Consider the following 24,251-nt stretch of genomic DNA (forward strand, 5'->3'; position numbering starts at 1 on the left):
AGACGTGTTTATTGCAATTAAAAATAAATAACGTTTGTGTTTAGATTGTAATTAACGAGTCTAGGGTCGCTTGTCCTCATTACGAAGCCATAATACCCCAAAGGCAATCGGTGGCAATACTCAAGCTCCAGAATATATATACAGCAATTACAAAGTGAAACTATTTATCGTAAACTTATTCAGCCACGTGTGTGCGAGCGTCAAAGAGTCAACTGGCTTCATTTTGTCTACGAGATAAACATATAAAAGCGCTGGTTTCAGATAAATAAAGTAGAAGCTAAAATAATTAAAATGGATTTCAATACTGCAGAGAGAAGAAAGGTATTTTGCTGGACCAAATTTCTCATTTCATATTTGTCAGTATAAGTGAAAATATAAATTCACCAGTCTAAAATACCTCGCTGCAAAACTTTAATTGTACAAATTGAAAATATATTTTTTTCTCAACACCTGCATGTTGTGAAAAGTCAGAAAAGGTACATGTATCCGTAGCACATTAAATTTGCCATGAAATGGAACTAATTTCAAATCACTTTTTCACAATTTAATTTGTGTCTTTGCATTTCTTTCTTTCATTCACTCATTTAGTCTGCATGTAATTTTATTTTTTTAATCTTCCATATTTTAGGTCAACAAACCACTAACAGAGAGACGTCGCAGAGAACGTATCAACATCAGTCTTCTTCAGTTGAAAAGTATAGTTTTACGAGCTACAGGTAGAGAGGTAAGGCTGAACTTCTTTTTCGATAACTAAATATCATTTACAGGAATATTTCATTTAATTACTTAATTATGCGCTTCTTTATTTTTGAAATAAACCACTGGTACAACGACGCGCAAATTAACTCATCCACAAACCCATGACTTTAATAATATGGTTATACTTCATGTAACAATTCCGTAAGTCTTCTACCTAATTCTGGTGATGAGAAATATTCAAACCACCGTTATAATTTATAGAATTTTTAAAATTCTATAATTTTGATTTATCTTAGATTTTGGTATCACTTTGTAAAAGGTAGATCGTTAATAATATTTGTGTTTTAACAGGAAAATGTAAAGATGGAGAAGGCAGATATCCTAGAGATGACCATCAGGTTCATTGAAGACATACAGAACAACCAACTAAAAAGTGGTAGGTATCTTATATACTTTCTATTGTAAGTAGTTTTTAAGGAATCACTTGAAATGAACTAAAATTATAAGACAATGATAAGTGAAGAAAATTACAATGGAATGATGGATCAAGATTCAATAGAATATCAATTTATAACCAGACATGAACTTCCGTATGCAATTGAAATGAGGTGTCTAAAACCCCACGTAACTTATTATGTAAATATAATTGTGTAAAACTTGTGATTTTTTAAAGAATAAATGTAAGTATATGCTTTTTTTTCCTTTAATAGAGATTGATACAACACAACTTTCCGTTAGTAGTTATTTACAAGGTTACTCCAAGTGTGCAAATGAGGTAGCAACAAGTTTAGGGGGTGCATATTCTGGCAATGATGTCGCATCTTCACTGTCCGGTCATCTCTCCGCCAACTACGCTACCATGACAACAGAATTTCAGACACAAAACTATTACAGTGCACCACAGCCACAACACTCTTCTCCTCTGTCACGAGAGTCGAGCTTGGCCGCATGTAATTACTTAACCAGGACACCGTGTCCATCTCACTTACCCAGTCTGAAATACCATGGTGCCAGTCTAAATCAGACGTCGCCGGTATTGGCATGTGAAAGTTCTCCCCGTTTCGATTGGTCATCACATTGCAACGTTCCTTTATCTTCACAGAGGTATAGTTCTTCATCAAACTCTTCCTACGAGGATGACGACTCTGGTATCGACAATTCTGTTTGGCGACCATGGTGAATGTAACAAAGAATTGCAAAGAAACAATGCCGTCTAATAGTTTAGTGCTGTTAATATATGAAAAAAAACTTATTTGTGTGAAAACTTATTATGTTATATTAATTTGTAATTGGTAAGAAAACCTGATTAAAAGGTTTAATGAGTATAACGACTTTTTTCGTAGTAGCTCTGTCCCCTTGAACAGCTGGCATTTATATTCAAGTACATATTAGCCATATTAGGGAGAAACTGTTCAACATTCGAACAAAAAAAAACATTTCTAAAAGAATACAACAAACAAGCAAACAAATAAAGTTGAAGAAAATATAACTATGAGGTCTAGGTCTGAATTTGAATTATTTCCTGCTCAAAGAATCCAGCAATAATGCATATGCATACTTCAAACATTTACATAGCCATGCCAAATTAAACACATTGGACGGTTTAGGAATTCTAAGTTCACAAGAATGAAAAAAACAAAACAAAACAAAAAAAACAAAAAAAAAAAAAAAAAAAACAATGGATTGGATCCCTTTCAAATCACTTGCAAAATATATATTTTTTTAACTTTCATGTACATCTACATATGACCATAGACCTGAATAATTTGACACACAAATGAACAATAACCTTCATAAAATATTTATCATTTCATTGAACGTAAGGGGAGTTGTCCTTAAAAAAGGGTACATAGGCTAGCGATGAGTGGAAAAGGCACTCCGTTTAATTGTAACCAAAATCGTGTTATCACAAGGAAATCAAAGACTGAAGTCTTCAAAGTCGCTATAATTGTCAAATATTCTCTGCCACTTTTTGACCATTTCGGCATACTTTCAACACCCGGAATGGCACGAATGCGATATGATCTAAAATCGGCTGACTTCTGCTAGAAACTTGGTTCCCTTGATATGATTACTCTTTCGCAATCGTGTTCAATCAAAACAACTGGTAACTTACCAGGTTACCAGGAACCAGATTAAACAACTGGCATTGGCTAATCTACAGATATTGGTGCCCTAATAATGTATATGTATATGACCTATATAGTCAATTGTAACGAGCCCCTGTATTTGATTCGGAAACCGGGTAGTATTACATAAATTCAATGGTAACCGATCATTTCATCTTTTAATGCAAACTTCCCATTCTTATACAAGAAAATTAAAAAAAAACACACACACACACATAGACATATGTATGATGTTTTTTTCTTTTTAAAGAAGTACATTTAAGCGGTCTTTGGGTCGCTTAATATGATATTGACCAGGGTACCAGATTAGGAACCAGATTGAACAACTAGCAATGAATATTTATAGATAATGTACATGACCTATATAGTCTTGTAACAGCCCCTGTGCCTGAATCGGGAAGTGGGTAATGTTCAATGATTACCGATCATTTCATGTAACCTTCTCGTTCTAAAAACAAACGTAGAACACAAGTGTATGACATTTAAAAGGTACATTTTCATCTCGTATGTTGAAGCTAGAACTATGACTCTATGGCAGTAAATACGGCACTGATCTGCAGCATAACGTGGAGTAGTAATATATAATATGCGAATATAATAAGACTTTATTCGTAAGCCAATACAGCTCATAGAATGCAGTTTACATAAATATATAAATCATCAGTAAAATTATCAAATCATAACTTATTATTATACATATACATTATCAATTTTGTATAATAGACAAAATACGAGATAAACGGCAGAGAATATGTATTTAGTTCATTAATAACGATTATACATTATTTCTAAGTTTTTCAGCAAGATACAAATATTTACAAGGAATATTTTATTCTTTTATTTTATGAACAGACAACAATTGTACAAGTTTACGAGAGGAAAGGGTTCTCCAATAATATGGTTTTAAGTATTTCATTCTGATATTGTCATATTTTTCAAATACTAAAATGAAATGGTACTCATCTTCAATAACATAACACATATTACAAATGCGCATATTTCTATCTATATTATAAAGTCTTCCCGTATCAACGTTCATATTGTGCCAAGAAATACGATATTTACAAATGAATGGTTTTTAAACATAGTTTACAGGACGATCTAAATAATATTCTAAACAAAATGGGTCCTACAGAAATCTATACAATACACATTTTGGTGACTCATCATAATATGCCGCCATTTCACTAATAAATCTGGCTTCCACTCTTTCCTTGAATTTCACTTATGAATAAATCAATATCAGTAGCACCTTGGCTTAACCATACATCTTGAATACCATACAAATATAAACTATTACTTATTTTACATACCCATTTGTGTATATCATTAGGGTTTAAACAACATCTATCATACGTGTCATAATAACAAAACTTCAAAATACAATTGTCTGTATTCATCAGCTTAAACCAATAGTCAATCATTTTATGATATCTCTTTATAAACTTTGGAAACCTTCCAAGCTCACAGTATACCGTATAATTAACTGTTGATGTCCTGACTTCCAAGATTCGTTTGAGAAAGTTTAAATGTACCTTTTCAAGATCATCTGACTTATGATGTCCCAAAACTTCACATGCATAATTTAATATACTTGATACATAAGTATCAAACAATACATATAAAGTTTCGTGATTAAAACAATCATCTTGGATTTTGTTATACAAACTAAATAAAGCTTTTCTACCCTGATTGGCTAACATATTTTGAGTGTAGGCAACATTGCCGTTATATCTAAACAATATACCAAGGTAAAAAAAATCATCGCACGTTTCAATTAGATTATTATTTACAAACAACTTTTCGTCAGGATTCACTACTCCTACATTTCTAAAAACAACAACCTTTGTTTTAACAAACCATATTCACTAGAATATGTACTAACACAATCAATCATATTCTAGATCTCGTTAATACTCTCACTGAACAAGACAATGTCGTCGGCATATATAATAAGAAACAGATTCAACATCTTTAGTTCATATGGCTGACGTCCTTGTCTTATCAGTTCAACTTCAATATCATTATCATATAAGGAATATAATAAGGGCGATATAAAGATTCCCCTTGCATGAAGCCAATGCTACTATTGAAATGGTTTATTCACGTTTCTCCGACATTTAATTATTAGACTAAAACAACATCAATTAAAGTTAGGGATCGTGGGGTCCTCAAAAGGGTTTGATAGTTTAAATCTACAAGTATTGTACCTTTTTTTTTAACTAAGTAAAATACTTAATCGATTTTTTGTTTGTTTGATCACAGTATTGTTTTATTTTTTGTTTTGTTTCTGACTTCCTATTTTTTTATATATTGACGATGTAACTGAACATTGGACAAGACAATCTCATGCATCGCTTATAAACTGATGCTAAATATGTATAAGAGGAAAAATGTAAACTTTAAGTGGTTACAGAGTATTAAAAAAACTTTGGATGAGTGTGGGCTTTCAAATATTTGGTTAACGCAAAATGTTTTGAAATTGAATAGTTAAAATGCAAGGTAAAGGTATGTCTTACTGATCAGTACAATCTTGACACGAAAGTATCACAATTGGTGCGAGAAACTGCAAGAAACACTTAGTTTTGAAGAATATTTTAAAACTCTCAATGAGAAAAACTCTAATATTATGTAGACCGTTGGCAAAATATCAGTAAATCATTTTTGTAATCTGTGTGACTTAGAAATAGGGGACGAATACCATTTTATTATGAAATGTCCAACACTTGCAACGGAGAGAAAGCTATATATCAACAAGGAGCTGATAAAGCGCCCATATATTTTAGGTTTTAGGGCAATAATGTCACCGAAATTAAAAAGTCTGATTGTGTCAATTTATTAAAATTATAAACAAAGGAGTGAGTCCTCCTGACTAACTTCATCAATACTGTAATGTATCTAACATGTCTGTAAATAGTTTTGTATAGCATGAACTGTATATAAATTATGTTATGTGTCTCTATACAAAATGTATGGTTTATGAGAAATGAAAAATAAATAAATAAAATAATAAAGGAACCATCTTTCGTGTGAGCTATGAACAAGCTGACTTTTTAGCTACAATTGACTACATTTCTTGAAAATTATCCCAATTAGATATTTTTTTTAAATATAAAGACACAAGTCTACCGATCATAAAAAATAAATGGATTAATAACTTGTTATCATTAATAATCTGGTGTATATATTTGATGACTGTTGTTATAATTTTAATAAAATTATATTGCTTAAACATTGATCATTTTTTAAAAAGATTAATTAAAATAATTGCCTTAAAAAGATAGAAATATATTTTTAAAAATATCTATCATTTTAACATGCTACATTTTTTTTGCAAAAAAACAGAAAAAAAAAATAATAAATGAAAAAATATAACCTTATTATTATATTATTGTGTCTGTAGTCAATGAAATCATTTGAAATATCATCCAACATTTTTTTATTGGAAAAGTAAAATACAGGTAAATTTAAACTATCAAACCCTTTTGAGGACCCCATAATCCCTAAATAATAATTAATTAAATGTTGGAGAAACGTGAACATACCTTCAAAAATTAAGTGTTGTATTAAACTTGATGGCGTCATCTCTAACTTTTTTAATGGTATGTTTTTTTTTTGAATTTTTGAATACATGGACTTAATTATATGGAGCTGTAACACCACATTTAACAAGTCGTTACCATAATTTTACGAGACACGCTTTTTCATAGTCTATAAAGCAACATCCAATCACTAGAACTACCACAAGCACATGATGAAAGACCACCACGAACTCTAGATATGTCTGTTGAACAGTTCCCAGTATTTTGTATTATTAGTGTCCCAGATTTATCCTCAATCTTTTGGATATCAGACTTATTCAGCCTTGAGTCTTCAATTAACACATTTGTTTCCTGATTGGGTACTTGCCCACTGTACACAGGTTTTCCATCAACCTTTTGTACACAAGATTGATACAATCTAGAATCAGCAGGAGCTGATTCCTCTTGCCTAGTCCGTGACAAAGTGAAAATAGGACTGTTTTTGCATTAAAAATTATAATCCTAATTATGGGAACTTTCATCATTAAAGAGCCATGATCAGTTCTAATTTTGAATTTTTTACCCCATAAAAAGTGCCTGAAATGTCTAACAAAAGTAACCACTACTAATAATTCCTTGTAAGTTGTACAGTATCAACTCTGACTTTTTGACAAAGTTTTACTAGCATAAGCTATAACTTTTTCTTCTGAATTTTGAATTTGTGACAGAACTGCTCCAACTCCGTTATCACAAGCATCAGTATCTAAGATAAACAATCCCTCCTCCATAGGGTAGGACAAGGCAGGTGCAGTAGTTAAAGCTACTTTCAACTTTTCAAATGAATCCTGACAACTTTCAGTCCACAAAAATATTTCGTGTGCTTTTTAGTCAACTGAGTTAAAGGGGAGGCAGCTTTTGAAAAATCTATAATAAAACGGCGGTAGTACCCTGCCAATCCTAAAAAAGAACTTTTCACTTCTGACACATTTTTATGAACCGGCCAATTCTGAACTGCTTCTATTTTTTGGGATTACATTTAATACCCTCCTCTGAAACTACATGACCCAAAAAATGAAACTTCATGTTGGAAAATGTGACATTTAGATGGCTTTAATTTCAAATTTTACTCTCTAAACCTATCAAAAAACAAGCTTTAAATTTTCAAAAGCTGTCTAAAAATTTGTTCCAAATATGATAATATCATCCAGGTAACAGAAGCACCTTTCCCACAATAGGCCTTTTAAGACCATTTCCATCAACCTTTAAAAACAAGCAGGGGCATTTGTTAGGCCAAAGGGCATTACCCGAAATTCATATAATCCCTTAAAACAGGTGAAAGCAGTTTTAGGTCTGTCTTGCTCTGAAACTTCTACCTGCCAATAACCAAAAGCCATATCTAAAGTTGAAACGAACTGACAACCACCTAATACTTCTAATAAGGAGTAGACCGAAGGCATGGGATGGGCAAAATTTGTTGTATCCTTATTTAATTTTCTGTAATCTACACAAACCCTATATGTAGAATCTGCCTTCTTAACCAGCAAACAAGGACTAGCCGATGGATTTTCACTAGGAGATATAAGATTTTGCTGAAGCATCATATCAACTTCTTTTCAACTACTTGTCTCTGCCCAAACAGTCCTACGTGGAGGTTGCTTGATTAGTTTATTATTTCCAGTTTCAATCTTATGTTGAACTAATTTTGTAAGACCTAGTTTCCCATCCGGGCCAAAAAAGAAATGTCTTGATAATCAACTAACAGTTGTTTAACGTTTAATATCTGTTCATCATTTACTTTTGTTAGAAATATTATCTAAAAAAGGCTAAGATGTTCTAACAAAATTACATTAGTTTCTGTTTTTGTTATATCACTATTATTCACAGATGTCTGATTCACAAAATTTTAGAAAAACAATATTTGGGTACCGGGAAAAGTTGGTACGGGTACGGATTGCAAATTTTAGACCCCGCCCGTGATTTGGCACTGTTACCGATGTAAATAGTCCTAAAGTTCATTTTGAGCTTGCCTCGGTTTTTTACGTTAAATGTTCGAATCTCAGTATTTTACATTGACTTCAATTCATTTCAAAACGAGTTTTACTAAAATCGAGTTCATAACATTTGAGTTGATATCCTTGCTCTGATTGGTTGATTCATTTTGAACTGAGTATTTCAGCGAGTGCGCGGCGCGGTTTATCTCTTCTTCTACAGATAGCTAGTTCAAGTGTGTAGAACACTGTTTCTATACTTTAAGACTGTTACAGTTTGTACGTTCTTTGCTTCTGACCTATTGACGGTTTTGCCGTTTTTCTCAAAGGAATGTAACATTCCGGAAATACCTGTGGAATTTTTGGCTTACTGATTTAGAGAATGATTTTGAATATTTAGGCTTCTTTATACGCTAAAACATTTATACTTATTGGTTTTCTGTCGACCGTCGAGCCGTATTGAAATGTAAATTAGTAATTAAGATATATACAGATGCAAGTGTCATAGCAGAACCATTAGCAACATAACCCTGTTCCAGAAGCCTATTTGTTAGAGTTCTAGCGCGATACAAAAAGTCTGCGTAGTTCCGGCAAGCTCTGGCATAACGTATGAGTTGTGATATTAACACTCCATACGCAGGTACTGAAGGGATGTTGCTACAGATGAAAGGAAAGTTGACAATATTGAATGAAAAGTCATCACGTTTGTCGAAAAGTTTGGTCAATAGTTTTCCTTTACCATCGATTTCTAAGTGTAGGTCAAGATATGAGGCTAACCTCACAGTGTCTGTAGTATCCTTTATCTCAAGTTCTTTTGGGTAGATGCGATGTATCAAATCCCCGAAATTAGGATTGTTTAAAGATAATACGTCATCTATATAGCGGAAACTGAGATTAAAGGAACTAGCCAAACGATATTCTTTCTTTCGGATCAGATCAGCTATAAAGTCAGCCTCATAAGAGTGAAGGAATAGGTCAGCATGTAAAGGAGCACAATTTGTTCCCATTGGAATGCCGACCGTTTGTTGAAAAACACGTCCACCACACTGGACAAATATGTTGTCGATTAAAAATTCTAGCATTTTGTAAACATCTTCCTCTGTATATTTGGAAGATGATTTAGAATTATTTCTTACAAAGTATGAGGAATATCTACCAAGAACTATATATTTGTATCTAGGTGTACCATCTTTTTGGAAAAACAACGATGTATAATGTTTTAAAGTCGGGATTTGAACTGAGTATGGGGAATAGAAGTATACAGTGTTGAAAAATCATTGGTTTTAATGCTACTATATTCAGATAATAGTCTTGAACTGATTGTCTCCAAAAGATCTTTCGATTTTTTCAGGATTCACATTGAATTAATACCACTACGGGAGTAACAAGTGTTGTGGTAGGACTGCAGATCCTCTTTGACAGTTATGAGTATAGAAGTTTAAAGTTTTGAAAGAGGTTTGGTGGTACATTTTGCAGATCCAGCTATGTTTGTATGAATTCTCGTGGAGTTCCGGAATCCAGTACATAGACGGTAAATCACAATCATCATCCTTGGTAGAGAGACCAAAAGAGGATAGCACAGATTTATGGTTTCCCACAATCTCTTCTTTGGAGACTGTGGTAGCAGTATAGGTCTTATCACTGCTATTATTTTCTACGTCTACCTTTGATAATAAACATTGGATGTAAAACGTTATGAAGACAAAAACAATGTTGTTTTGGGCTTTGTCTGCTGGTACGACAACATATTTGTCATGTATAGTAGACAATGTTTTTGCTACGTCGGGGTCTTTGAAAACTGATGTAGCTTTGGCACTCATTGACCTACTTAAAACTTTGTACAGACATTGCCAAAGCCATGGTAGGTCTAGGTAATACCAGGTGCAGAAAACCCACATTTTTTGGTCATTATATTTTTTACGTAAAGCGTTATTTTCTGTATACCAAGGATTTTTATGGTAGATAGTTTAAAATCAAAGCACCGAAGGTGCTGAAACTCGGAAGTCGCTTGGCGTGCAACCTGCAAGATAGGTTCCCAATGTTTAATTTTTAAGCAATGTGCTAGAGTGCCGGTCATGACATGGACCAAGGTTTGAGACTGTTTTGGTGTTGAACCCATATTTCCCTTGCAACCTGCAGCAAAACAAAACAAAGATGTACGCAAATATCGTGAAAATAAGATTATTGCATTTGTTTACGTTCTTGAGATCTTAAACTTGAAAAAAGGCAGCTGATGATGTTGATTGTGACGCTTCTTGATAAAATGATTTTGATTATAATACCATCCACGGGGCATAGTTAAAATGCAACACCATCCAAAGAAAGATAACTCGAATTAAATTGTATTGGCTTTTAACTAGACTGGTTCCCGATCGCCATATTCAGTAGTCCCGGGAACCAAGATAGCTTTTAACTATCATCTTTGAATTTACTGCGCGGCCAAGCGGCAAAAAATAGTTTGGCGTCTCGATTTACCAGTTTGACAATATTAAGCTGAAAATTAACACTTAAAAATGTTTGAAATATCATTCATTTGGGATATCGGTGAAATATTTAAAGTTTAAAATAGAATCACGCATTCATTTGAAGACAGCATTTTCGTCCGTGAAGTTATCTGCCGGAAGCCCTTTTGTCATTCTTATACTTACAATACTCGAAGCCACTCACATGACTTCCGCGTAAATAGGATCCACCTTTCCGGAATTATATTAAGGTCGGAACTCTATTTTGTTTTTTTACTGTAATAATTGGCGGGAAATTTCCCACAATCCTCGATGTAAACAATTGCAAACTATATTTCGTAGTCACAAAAAAGCACCTGAAAATGCCAGAAGGACCTGAGCTTAATCTTTCAGCTAAGTTTGTAAATCAGATCTGCAATGGTCGTATTTTTACCGGTAAAGTATTGAAATCGGCCGTTAGCCGCCAGCCAGAAGTGGAATGGGACGAAATGAATTACACTATTTCAGCGGCTTCAAGAGGAAAAGAGTTGAAATTGACTCTACATTCTTTATCAAACAATAGCTTAGATAAGAAAAAGTGTGCAATCGAACCTTTAAAATCTTTAGATATCATGCTCCAGTTTGGCATGTCCGGTAAATTTGATTTTTATGATGCAAGTGAACTAAAAAAACATGCCCATTTGAACTTTTTCACGAAAACTTCAAACAAAGAAGAAAGCCAGATGGTTTTAAGCTTTGTTGATTATAGGCGGTTTGGAAAGTGGCAACCTGGGGGCAGCTGGTCTGAGGAAAGAGGACCTTGTGTATTGACGGAATATCTTCCATTCAGGTACATGTATGCCAATACAAACTGTACATCATGTTTCTGTAAAGTTAAACCACTGTCACTTCATGCTCATGAAAATATTCATATGTGTGATTATCCAACGTGTGTTCATATGTTGTTTTGTGATTCTTTATATTACATGCCATAACCATTTAATGTAAATATGTTTGAGCTAATAAATATTGTATATTAGCTTGTTTGTTAATTTGAATTAAAGCAGTTTAAAATGGGACACCTTAAACTTCATGATAATTGAGGGTTTTCACAACTTTGTCTTTGAATACAAATGCAGGCCTCTCACAGTCAATGTGAGTAGTTAGTAGAACCAACTGGTGTTGGAGGCAGAGCCCAGCCATCATACCTGACTGAAGATATCGGTCTGAGTATGTCCTACTTGGCTGCTGTGTTAACGCTCTGGCCTACTCCCAGAATCCAGTTGGATTACCTCCAAAATCAGGCTGTTCCCCAAATAAAGTATGTCAAGAAAATTGCAAAAGTATAACAAATAATGTATTTCTTACATGTGTATGTACATTTGTAAGTTGTGGTAAAAGTGCTGGGTATGGTTTTTTGTTCAAAATTTACTGATTAACCCTTTTAGGTGATTTTTCATTTATTTTACCCTTATATGATTAGTAATTACTAAAATTGAAGGTTTTGTATGTTTTTTATGAATTGACCACTTAAAAAAATTATGTATCCATGTACTGAATTGCAACATTTACATAAAAACACAACAAAACATGTGGAAGAGAAAATGCTTAGCTCTTTTTATATAAAATTTGTTTACCAGAGGGGAAAATGTGAAGGTGCATTTTAAAAACCCATTAATCAAGAGTTATATACATTTGTATCAATTATTGTTGTGAGGTTATATTTACATGATGAATGTACTTGTACATTTATATGTAGGCCATGTAGATGCATAGAGTAAAATGCTTGCCTTATGATTGTGCATGTATTTAATCATTTTTTAATTGCATAACCAGTTTTGCATACATGTGCATGAACATGACATCTGTGTTCCTTAATTTAATTTGCTTGTTCAGTATCATGATTAATGTTTAGATGTAATTTTGAATGTCTACATGTATTTGTTTATTTTAGAGAAAATGTGTTGAAAAATCTCCAGTCTCCTGTTTTCAATAAGAGTTTCTGTGAAGTTTTGCTGAATCAGAAGTTTTTCAATGGTATTGGGAATTATTTGAGAGCTGAGATTTGTTACAGGTACATTGACAATGTACACATACATGTACATACAAGGATTGTTTTTCACAGCTTGTTCAGCAGTTTTTTCATGTATAGTTCGTATGCTGGTGAAAACGTTAGTATACAACTGTATTGAGCTATTGTATAATTGAATTGAATTGGTTCATTAATGGATGTAAAAAAGTTCAAAATTACTACAAAAATTATCCTAATTGCATAATAAATTACCTCATGTTATTTGTAAGCTGAAAAGGCAATGTCAATTTTAAAAAGCTCAGGAAATAAGATTCTTACTAAATTTAATTATTTTCACTGGCTTAGATTTGATGAATATATTGCTTGTAGTTTTAGCTGAAATATTAATAAAGGGAATTTCTTGCATTTTATATTCCTTGCAGAATGGAAAGGTTACATTTTGTTATAATTTCCTATTTTCAGAGCTGGGATACCTCCATTTCAAGATGCACGATCTGTTTTAGAACCACTTGTAAACCAGGAAGTCAAGTCAGAGAAACCTGACGTTTTACTATTGTGTCATTTGTTGGCCATTGAAGTCATTAATTTAGGTATTTTATGAGAGTTTTATTAAATCTGTAGTTTCCTCCATGTATTCTACACAAGAGGAGGGTCTATACTGAAAACATATTATTCATTGTTGGGTTAAATTGTTCGCAATATTTTACTTCAGCTTATTCCTTGCAGAAATATTTTCTAAACAAATTCCAAATATACATTTTTGTTTTCAGTTGACCAATTTTTTAGATAATGATTTATATCAGGTTTTTGTGGATCAAAATATGTCGGAGAACATGCCTGAATAGATTAATGTCTAGTGAACTCAGAGGCATTTATTTAAATTTTCCAGGATATGCCTTTTATGTTAAAAAAAAAAATAAGAGAGAATCCAACCTACTAACCCTGTGAATTCTTGGTGAAGTAAATCGAAACAAAATTCTTTTTTTCCGGGCCTGACACGGAATTAAAGAGTGTTTGATATTGAGAGATTTTGGGGTTTATTTTATGTTTGGTTTAGATCTTATTGTTCCCTGCAGGTATTGATTAGGGAAAGGTAATCCAGGTAGAAAAGGGGCACTCAAGGACACTTGAGGCTAATTCAAAGGTACATTGTGCAAAAATTAGCATCTATTCATGAGAATTGACTAAAATATTGTCTTGGAACACTAGACATGTTTCAATGTGAGTGTCATGTAACAACATTTGTATGGCGTGACTATGATAGGTCAGAGTATTGAATAATAATGAGTTCAAATACTCAGTCAGTTTTATTTTTTGCTGTAATAAAATAGTTTTTCGATATTTGAGTACAAACACTACATGTAATACCTGTATGCATGTACATTGTACTTGTTAAAAATAATAAGTAACTTTCTATGGTTGGCTGATATCAAATAGATGATGAAGTAGAGTATTTTCAGCTGTACACCAGTCTTGATTAATTTTAGTTACATGTACGTAACACCTGTAGAATGTACATTTACTTTCAAAATGTCCCGATGTTTTTTAATTGTTTGGTATAGTACAGTCTATATGTGTGAACTATTGTCAGTTTACATGGAACACCTAAATGAATGGATACAAAACTCCCCAGCATCCTGCATAATTGAAATACAAGCTACTAGTTGACCTTTTTCAGCATTTAAATTTTGAAGTCAAAATTCAAATTAACACACACTAGGTTGAAACTGTCTGTCAAATCATTCTGACTTGACCCACGATCAATCCTGCCCTTAGATACACATACCTCTTGTCTAGAAACAACAAGGTTTAGTTGGTAAGCTACAGCTCAAGTGCTACGAATTTCTCACCTATGTGTCCTATATTAGCGCTTAGTTTCTGGGCACCTGATTCAAGAGGCTCTTATTTATGTGGACTTTACTTTTGACCATTGCCTAGATTTTATCACTTTGATTATTTTGTTATTACGCTTCATTAACATAAACACTTTAGTGTTAGAATGTGATTTACATTTTTACCAAGTGATATGTGATCTGTGCGATTTTTCCAAATATACAATGTACTGTTCTTTTTTACTTAAAGAAGTGTGCTTTATATACTGAGAATAGTATAGGTATAGGAGCTTTGAACTGACATACAAACACATTGCATCTCTGCACCAGAGATGTGTGTGCCAGTGCTTTGTTTTACTATATATACATGTACATGATATATTATCTAAGCAAGGTTTTGGTCTTGTTTAAGGAGGAACAGGGTATGACCCAGAGAACAGAGACCCTGACTATTCTAAGTTTACAGAATGGTTGCAGTGTTACTACAAACCAGGTATGAGCAACATTGCAGACCATAATGGCAGAACAATGTGGTACTCCGGCAAACTTGGTCCAATGGCACCAAAAGGTAAGGAGGAGTCACTACCAAACTCAAATCTTCAATTTAAATATATGTCTCATGTAGTTTTTTTTACATGTATACCTACCATTGTCCATATAATGCCAAGTGATTGTTCAAAATTTTGTTAAAATGTGAGCCCTCTCATGGTTGAAGCTAGAAACTAGTTGTGTTTTTAAATCAAAGATATTTTATAATGATCCCAGAGTTTTTATTGTCTGTTGGTAATTCTCAAAATACCAGTTTTAATGGTACAAACTGAATATATGTATGACATTATCAAAGTCACATTTAACTGGGCCAGTCTTAGCTTCTTAAAATGTATATTTAAATTTTGAGTTGTCTCTCCTTACACACAATAATTCATTAACTACACTATCATTATTTATAGATAAAAAAGAAAGAAAAGTGAAAAAAAGGATGAAAAAGAGCGAAGATAAAGGTCAAGCTAAAGTAAGTCTGTTCTCATAATGGTACTTTTATATACATGTCCTTTCACAGCTCCAATTTTGTTGTAGATTCACTGACTACATCACTATAGGGAATGGTATGAAACTTAAAATTTAAGACTGATTATAAAAAAATGTATGGCTTGTATCTCTCTGTCCATCTTGATGAAAAATATTATTGTTTCTCCATGTGAAAGTTCCAGTTTGTTTTTAAAAAAATGGCTAAGAAGTTATCCCCATTAAGAAAAGTTGTTTTCCAATTAGTAATCATAGTGCTAATAAATGAGGTTCTGTTCAAAATGTCCCTATTTATAACAGATTCTTTTCATGTCTGTTATAGTATTAATTCTTTCATCTGCAAATTGCAAGATTTTTTACACTGTCTTTATATTTTTAACATTTCCTTCCCCCAATTTAAAAAGAAAGATGCATATTCTCTCAATGGAGGATGGGGTACATGTAGTTATGGAAAAGTCCAAAATTATCACCATCCAGAGCTTTATATAATGGGAGTATTTGAGTAATTTCTCAATTAAAATGGGCAAAAACTCTATTGTTTTGTCATCAAAAGAGTCTCAAAACCTGACAGCAAAAAATAGAAATCCAATTTAGAAAAAGTTGAAGGGAGAAAAATATTGTTCAAAAAAGTAATATCTGTTAAAGTATGAAAGAATAACTATATATTTGGTAGGAGCTCTACCCAGTCTGTTTTTCTTCCTAAAACTGATCATTTTATAGCATTTCAATGTGCTCCAATTATCAAAACAACATAATTCACAAATCTGTAGATACAAGGTGTATGTACTTCTTGCAATCAATAACTGGTCATAAACAGATTTTTCATCTTGTCAAGTTAAATTCTGCATCTGACATTCGATTTTTTTTGTGTTAATCCTTCAGGATCAAAATACCTTTTGTCACTGGTTTTAGTCCATAAATTCTCTACTGTTTCTGAACAATTCACAGAATGTAGTTCATATAATTTGGGCTCTGCCCCTAAAAGTGGCAGTTGACCTATAGTGATGACTGTCCATCTGTTACAAATCGTGTCCAGGCTGCAATTTTTTTTGTCTTTTGATGTAGACTTTTGATATATGCATGTGGGAAGATCAGTCACCTATAGGTGATGTGTGCATACAATGGATATTGGTGTATGACATTGATCTTTGACCTCAATGTCTAATTTCCTGCTTTTCACTGACAAACTCAAGTCCAGTCTGTGACTTTTTTATCTTTCAATGTGGGCTTTTGATATTTGGCATGTTGGTTGATCACCTAAATCAAATTTCTATATGTATGGCTTTATGCCATGCAGGGCCCACAGAGATGGATTCTACTTCAATAATTACTAGTTCCTTTTATACCTATAAAAATGTCTAAAATTCATTAAATATATTTCAGGTAATTATTTAGATTAATGATATTCTATCATTGATGCAAAAAAATTAAAATCTAGACTTTAAATCAAATCAAGATATGAGGGGCTTCTTTTTCTTATTTTTGCCTGAAAAGATTTTGTAGTTATAAATTCAGTTTTTTGCAAAATGTGTCAAGAAGCATTAGATGTGTTAAACATATCCTATTTTACACACTCTGTCTTAATCTCCATCCTTTCATATATATTTTATGATTGAAGAGCAGTAATTATAACCAAGTAAAATTGGTGGGAAAATTCAAATTGATAAAAAGCATCTACATTTGTATAGATTCTACTGTCAACACAAATTTTAAATTCTACACTGTTCACAGTGGAGATAGCATAAGTGGAGTCATAGTGTCTCCATTTTCCACGGTGGATTCACCATTTCAAAAACAGTCTGTAGTTAACTAATCCTGTCTTTTATACCAAAGTATATTTAATGGTTCTAGTAATTTAATAACATTTTAGTAATTGGCAGAAGTACAAATGTAAATATTGAAAAGTATAGAAATGGAGCAATTTTATCCCAATTTTTACTTCAGTGGAGTCACTGTGGAGAACACGAGTCACTCCACTGTGGAGAGTGGAGAAATTTTGGTTGACAGTAGAGTATGAAATTATTTTCTTCAGGAAGGTTTTTGAATGCAATTTTAGACAGGGTTTAAAAAAAACTGAGGAAAAGTGAAATGAAACAAAATTTGTAAATGTCTATGAAGAAATATACTGTTAAACTATTGATCTATAGATCTACCTGTTAACGCTCCTGTATTAGGGAAGACTCCTACAAAATCAGTGAAAAATTAAGAAAACAACATAAAAATGTAACATTTGTTTAAGGTTTTTGTTTACTATGTACAACATAATTTTTTTTTACGTAAACAGTTTGCTTTTATGTAAAAATCTCCCACATGACTGATAAGACAGAGTCAATGGAGGAAAATCTCCCATATGAACTGTTACAGGTTAGCAGGTATGCATCCATTTTAAACATTTCTAAATTACATGTATATGGGAAATGCAAATTTACAATTACAGTTTTATTTGACATGTAATCTTTAGGTCATTTGAAATTGTGTGCATGGTACTATTTTCACAGGAATAAAAAATCTCCAGTGATAACAGCACTTTGTTTGAATATAATGTTTGAATATATGTAAAGGACACATGGATTGTGTCCTTATTGTATGACTTATGATGTACATGTACCATGATTCTCAATCCTGCATGCAGTGTTCTTTCCAGATGGAGCCCTTGCACAATTGGCGCCAAAATATTACATATGGCACACATAAACTGTTCCCTGTGGTCCCTCCGGGCGCACAGTATTCTGTAGGTCAGTCTCTAAATATCTTGAGTTTTATCAGTTCTGTGTCTGGACATGTTTCCATTATTTATAGTGCCAATGATATTGACTGTTTCATAGTAAACAGGAAAAACGAAAGTTAAAACTTTTTGGTATGTGGTGCAAAACAACTTTAAGAAACTGCTGGCGGTGTCGCTGTGGACACAGTCGTTTGATACAATGTATGATGCTGCTGACGGTACCTTATAAATACAGACACGGCCGGCGAAACCTGGAGAATTACGAGTATAATGGAAAACTGAATGTTTGTTTGTCTGGCGGAATATGAACATAAAGATTCTAAGTGGTGCTGCAACATCAGAATGAATGTCAATTTGAATCAGCAGAATGATATTATAATAAATAATCAACATTTACTGATATCTTTGATTCATTAATGGAGGCCTCTTACCTTATAATGAAACTATAAAGTGTATACAAACATTTCATTTGTTGGTTGAATCTCCCATTATCTATAAATGACCCGCTATCATACAGCCATATTGGCCCCCTTTTTTCTGAGAATGACCCCCTTTTTTACTTTCAAGGGGTCACTGTCTCCCTTTTGCAATTTTCTGGAATGAACACTGCTCATTGGAAGAATTGGGATTAATTTTACATACGATAGGGACATAACTTATGAAGGTTTAAACTGGTCTGGAGCTGGCATGCGAATTAACTGATAGTAGTCCTTAGTTTGTACATTTGTGTAATTTATATTCAGTTTCTTTATTTCTGTTGTAACAAAGGACTCGGACCTTTTTTAACTGATTTTTAGGTGTGTTTTATTGTGTAATAATTTTTCCACAGTGGTCAGATTTTAAAGGGGAGGGTTTTTTGCACCAAAGCAATTTAACCCAACCACATTTTTTGCGCCATTCCCAAGTCAGGAATAACTGGCCTCTGTGTGTCTTGTTTCTTTTCACTTTTCGTTCATTTTTTAATTTACTTGAGTATATTAGGGCAACACTTTCACTGTACCTGTGTATAATCAGCCAGTCCTGTGGTATGAGGATTTTCTTTTTGTTCATTGAAGATCGATGTGTGGCACTGGGCTGACATTTTCATCCCAGTGGTGGTGTTGTCTCTTTTACACCATACCTATTCTCATTACATTGGTATATTTTGTTATTTTGACATTGCAGTACTGGTTGATATATTAATAATAATCATACCTAATACAGTTTGGATGTTTATATTATATTCATTTTCCAGAATTTAGTTTTCTGTTTGATAGTTTTCCATATTTGAAAACAAGAATATAAATTATTAGGCTTTAAATAAAAAATTTCAAAATAAAAAAAAGATATTTGCCTCATATCTTTACATATTTTTATTCATTCTTATCTGTTATTGTTATTTAAAAGTAAAAGTTTGCAGACATGATTTTTTCCGCCTTTTTGCAGAATTCTGCTGTTTCAAATCCAGATTTTTACATTATGATTCTTAATTTACTGTATATTTACTTCTGATTTTTCCATTTTCTTCTTTGTAGACCTCGTAAAATTATCTCTGAGTTTGATTCAATATGAGTTTTTTTCAGTGGCTGAAATATTTCCATGTAGACTGTGACTGTGCTGTCTGAGTCAAGTAATTTTGACCTTGCTATGCATTTACAAAAAAATTAACATTATACTTAGTCAGTGTCAGCATTTACTGTTTTAATGATGAAATTAAGTAATGCCAATATTTTTTTAGAAACTGAAGGTAGAATTACCAGATAATGTCACTGTGAAAACTAAGCCCCAAAGGTCAATAAAGAAAAAATCTGCCTCTGGACCTATCACCAGACAGGATATAGAAGATGTATCAAAAGAGAAATTACGGAAAAAGGGGTCAACTCCTACACAAAATGGTGACCAGGTCAAGGGAGGGAAAAAACTCATAACATCTAATACAAAGACTAAAGGGAAGCAATCTGGGATATCCAGAAAACCAAGTGTAACTCAGGACAGACCAAGTGAATCAGATACTAACAGGAAGAAATCAAGGACATCAAGAAAGTTGAGTCTATCTCAGAATGGTCCAAATAAACATATGGCCTTAAAATCTAAATCTAAACAGAGGACAGTCAACCAGTCTAGAAGGATAACAAGTTCCAGAAATACATGTAGATAATTTTGAAGTATAATTACTTGTACTTACATTTCTTATGTTGGTGCTTTTATTGATTTGCAAAGCTTTTATCTACCTCAGATGGATGGAATATGTATGCATATGACCTTATTTTTAAAAGTTTTAATGGTTGGGAGGTGCATACATGTATGTGTAGACTAGATTTTACTGCATGTGTTGCTCCAAATCTTGTGTCTATATAGTAACACATTAGTGAACTGTGAAAACATAAATTGTATTTTTATTGTGATAAACAGTTGAATGAAACAGGAGAAATAGGAGAATCAAATCATAAATTTTTTGAATGAATTTTATTGTATTTTTTTAATAAGATGAACTTTTGAACAAAGCAAATTTTGATTTTATGTTTATTAAACATTAATGTTGTTAGACCATCATGAATCTTATATACATATGGAGCTGTATACCCATATTCACACTATGTAACAACTTTTTTTTATAGATCTTTACAAAGTACATTGTTGGCTTTATGAAATTCACTTTTTAGTCCAGATTGCTGAAGACTAGAATTTTTCAACCTTACAGATAATTATCTGTAGTGAAAAGGTTTGATTTTTAAACATGATCATTATATTGTTTCTAATGTTTCTCTACTACATGTATGTGAGATAAAGTGTTCTCCTCTTTGGAGACTTTTTTGTTCCAGCTGTTGATTATTTTTAATTTCATTGTTAAAACAAATAGTTTTGCTTTATCATGACAAAGAGCACAATCCCTTTTTGGATGTTGACCAGATCAGGTATATACAAAAATCAAAGATCACTGTAGGGATAGAATCATGCTGGTGTCAAACAACAACATTTCTACACTCACACTAGTTCAGTTTTCTACTTTTAAAAGTCGTGCCAAGCCTTACATTTCAAAAATTAAATTATAACTATTTTAATTGTAGAAATGCCATCAATCTTAATTTGTTGGAAAAATTGATTAATGTTCAGGATTATTTCTTAGGGCTAAACCAATAAATTCATTGAAAAGAAAGCTGTTAGTGTTCCTCTTTCATTATAAAAATGAGCCAAAACAGGGAAAATTGGACACCTGTGAATATGAGCCCTTAAGCTCTAGACTGTGACTTTATATAAAAATATATGACAAAACAGTTGTAAAAATTGTTTTTAGAATGGCCTTAAAGTCATGTCAACACTTTTCTTAGTTTTGGTATGAAAGGCATTTTTTGTGAAAACTACCAGAATTCCCTTTGAGTTAGAATAAAAGGAGGCAGGTGAAATAACTGAATAAATGATATAAATTACTGTATATAAATGTTGTTGAGTAGGAAAAGATATGATATGCCAATATCAATATTATGTTTTATTCAGTTAAGGATGGTATAGTGTAAAGCTTGTTTCCTTAGCTAGGTAATATATGATCAAGTTATTTGTAAAGAATCAAAGATTTCATATGTCATATGGCATATTATCCTACACAAAGAGATAAATACACCACATGCGTTTAGACTCATTTCCTGTCTTATTTAAAGAATATATATAGAAACTAACACAATAAATATGTTTACATTCCCTTCGTGTTAGTAATTTTTTGGGGGTCAATGGGACACAACACTATAAACTATTTTGTTAAATCATGGGATATCTGCATAAGAATTTTATATGGTTGTGGAAACTTTCATATTTATACCTTGTGTGTGAAAGAGTAATCAAGGGAACCAAGATTTAAAATGTAATCAAAAGAATATATTCCAAGGATAAAGACGAGACAGGAAAAAATAGACACACACAACAAATAACACGAAATGACAAAAAATATCACGTACAAAAAATATCAAAGCAAATTGTATTTTGGAATCATTTCTATGAATAAATTTATTTGTTTATGCTTGAGGAAACAACTATCTAGAAACAAGAAGGGCAAATACTTATGTTGTACACTAATGCCCGAATAGCTCCTATGATTTTTAACTGTATGAAATTTGCTGTCTATCTGTACACTGGCTTGTTCCCTTTCTCCTGAAATTCAAATATTAGCTCATTTATACATAACCGTCGGAAGTGAACAACTTACCAATAATATACACACTTGTGCAACTATGTTGTAACTTTAGATGAACCCATAAACGGTTTTAAAACAACAGGATTATTTAAAGAATTTAATGACCCCCATCATTTGTCTCGAGTGTCTTCTGAAGCGCCTGGTTGACCAAAAAATGCTCGGTGCAAATACTTAATACAGGCATGGAAAGAATAATAAAAATCTGAAATTATGTTAACCACTGTTCTCTTTTCTAAACGCTCAGATAACCGATTAAGATCCTGAGCATAGGTTTCCTTACAGTTTCCTTTGATTTCCCTTGCACCCCGTGCAGGTCCGGGTGTCAAAAGAATAGGCCTGCAGCAGCGCTAAGCTTGTCGTAAAAGGCGACTAAATAGTGCTCAGAAACCTAGCCGGGGGCTAGGCGCTCTGCCCACAGAGCAACTGGGATGTGTGCCCCAGGTGGTGGAATGGGGTACCCCTGGCATGTTACATGCTGGGGTTGTCAGGCTATAATACGGAAAACCTGACCTCAAACCATAGTGGTGTTGGGAAAGATGCCACGTTCCTCGCACGTTAAAGAACCCTGCTATGGTATTCGATAGGAGTAGGAAACTTTGCGCTCCGCCACAGGAGGCTAAATTGCCCGACCTTACCCATCCCTCCCTTTTTCTAGTGGCAATCAAAATTTGTCGACCCTACTGTCCTTGTGTCCCATCCCGTTTTTCTTTTCATCATCATTTCATGTTCATCGTCTGAATATAGCTGAAATATTGCTGCTCGGACGTTAAACCCCAACAATCAATCAATCAATCAATCAATCAATCATGATTTCCTTTGCAAGCATCTGTTTTGTCAGCCAAGTCTTATGATATTATCGGAACACATCATATTTATTATTCTTACAACGAAAAGAAAACATTACATGCTGTGTGTGTCATGTTTTTAAACAGATGGGATGTTCAAACTGAATAAAAATGGTTAATAAATTTTACAGTGAAAGCTATTGAATGGCATTTGTAGCAGACTTCGACTTTAGAAAACGACTTAATACAGAATTGTCGACATTAATTCTTTGTAATGTATTTATTGAAAGCAATGTTAACACTTTTAGTATTATACTTAGTTAGTTCAGAAATGCAAATGCACTCTGGCTGACCATGAAGTAGAAATACCACTATTATCTAATATGGGAGCACACCTGAAGGCTGAGCTTGACATATTGAGTTCGAATGAAATTGAGAAAATCATCAAATTAAAAGGTTTTGTTAACCCACGGCAGTCCCTAACCAGTTAAACTGAGTTTTGATGGTTGTTGTAATTAAAATGTTTACCTATTTTTTTTCCAATTGTAGATTCAACAAATATACATGCACGTGCTAAGATAATGAAATTCCAGTTTTAAGTTACAATACATGTATTATCGACACAAGAAGTGCGCTATAAATATAAACAAATACTTAGGCCAAAACAAAATTTTCAATCAAGGTAAAGTTTTAAGTCTATGAAAAAGTAACACCTATAAAATTCACGTCGTTCTTTGCTCATATAGTTCGAGGGGAAGTACTGCTCTGTCACTGATAGTGGCCCCAATATGGTTTAAAATACCCGGGATGATACATCATATAAACTTTATAAACAATATAAAACCTGTAATACCCAGCATATATTGCACACAAATCACTCAAATTTAATACCAACACGCTTTGAGGAG

At 32.9% G+C, this 24,251-nt stretch overlaps 2 protein-coding genes across 2 annotated transcripts; both read left to right on the forward strand.

The window, feature by feature from the left end:
* Positions 1–291: 291 nt before the first annotated feature.
* Positions 292–1,879, forward strand: LOC148622249 (uncharacterized). Its single transcript, XM_088574112.1, has 4 exons — positions 292–321; positions 629–724; positions 1,051–1,135; positions 1,410–1,879. The coding sequence occupies exons 1-4, from the start codon at positions 292–294 to the stop codon at positions 1,877–1,879; spliced, it is 681 nt and encodes a 226-aa protein (XP_088430238.1).
* A 9,173-nt stretch (positions 1,880–11,052) lies between these two features.
* Positions 11,053–22,068, forward strand: LOC148622250 (endonuclease 8-like 1). Its single transcript, XM_088571959.1, has 6 exons — positions 11,053–11,628; positions 12,733–12,852; positions 13,273–13,400; positions 15,055–15,210; positions 15,593–15,654; positions 20,111–22,068. Exons 1-6 carry the CDS (start codon positions 11,162–11,164, stop codon positions 20,528–20,530), a joined length of 1,353 nt encoding a protein of 450 aa, XP_088428085.1. The 5' UTR covers positions 11,053–11,161; the 3' UTR covers positions 20,531–22,068.
* Positions 22,069–24,251: the final 2,183 nt, after the last annotated feature.

Source organism: Perna viridis, chromosome 3, assembly GCF_037379345.1.
Source record: "Perna viridis isolate PV_CMFRI_1.1 ecotype Kerala chromosome 3, ASM3737934v1, whole genome shotgun sequence".
NCBI lineage: Eukaryota > Metazoa > Mollusca > Bivalvia > Mytilida > Mytilidae > Perna > Perna viridis.

Coding starts and splice junctions, on each gene's coding strand:
- LOC148622249 (XM_088574112.1), top strand. CDS start 292: ATGGATTTCAATACTGCAGAGAGAAGAAAG. Junction 322..628: donor ATACTGCAGAGAGAAGAAAG/GTATTTTGCTGG, acceptor TCCATATTTTAG/GTCAACAAACCACTAACAGA. Junction 725..1,050: donor TACGAGCTACAGGTAGAGAG/GTAAGGCTGAAC, acceptor GTGTTTTAACAG/GAAAATGTAAAGATGGAGAA.
- LOC148622250 (XM_088571959.1), top strand. CDS start 11,162: ATGCCAGAAGGACCTGAGCTTAATCTTTCAGCTAAGTTTGTAAATCAG. Junction 13,401..15,054: donor CATTGAAGTCATTAATTTAG/GTATTTTATGAG, acceptor GTCTTGTTTAAG/GAGGAACAGGGTATGACCCA. Junction 15,211..15,592: donor TGGTCCAATGGCACCAAAAG/GTAAGGAGGAGT, acceptor CATTATTTATAG/ATAAAAAAGAAAGAAAAGTG.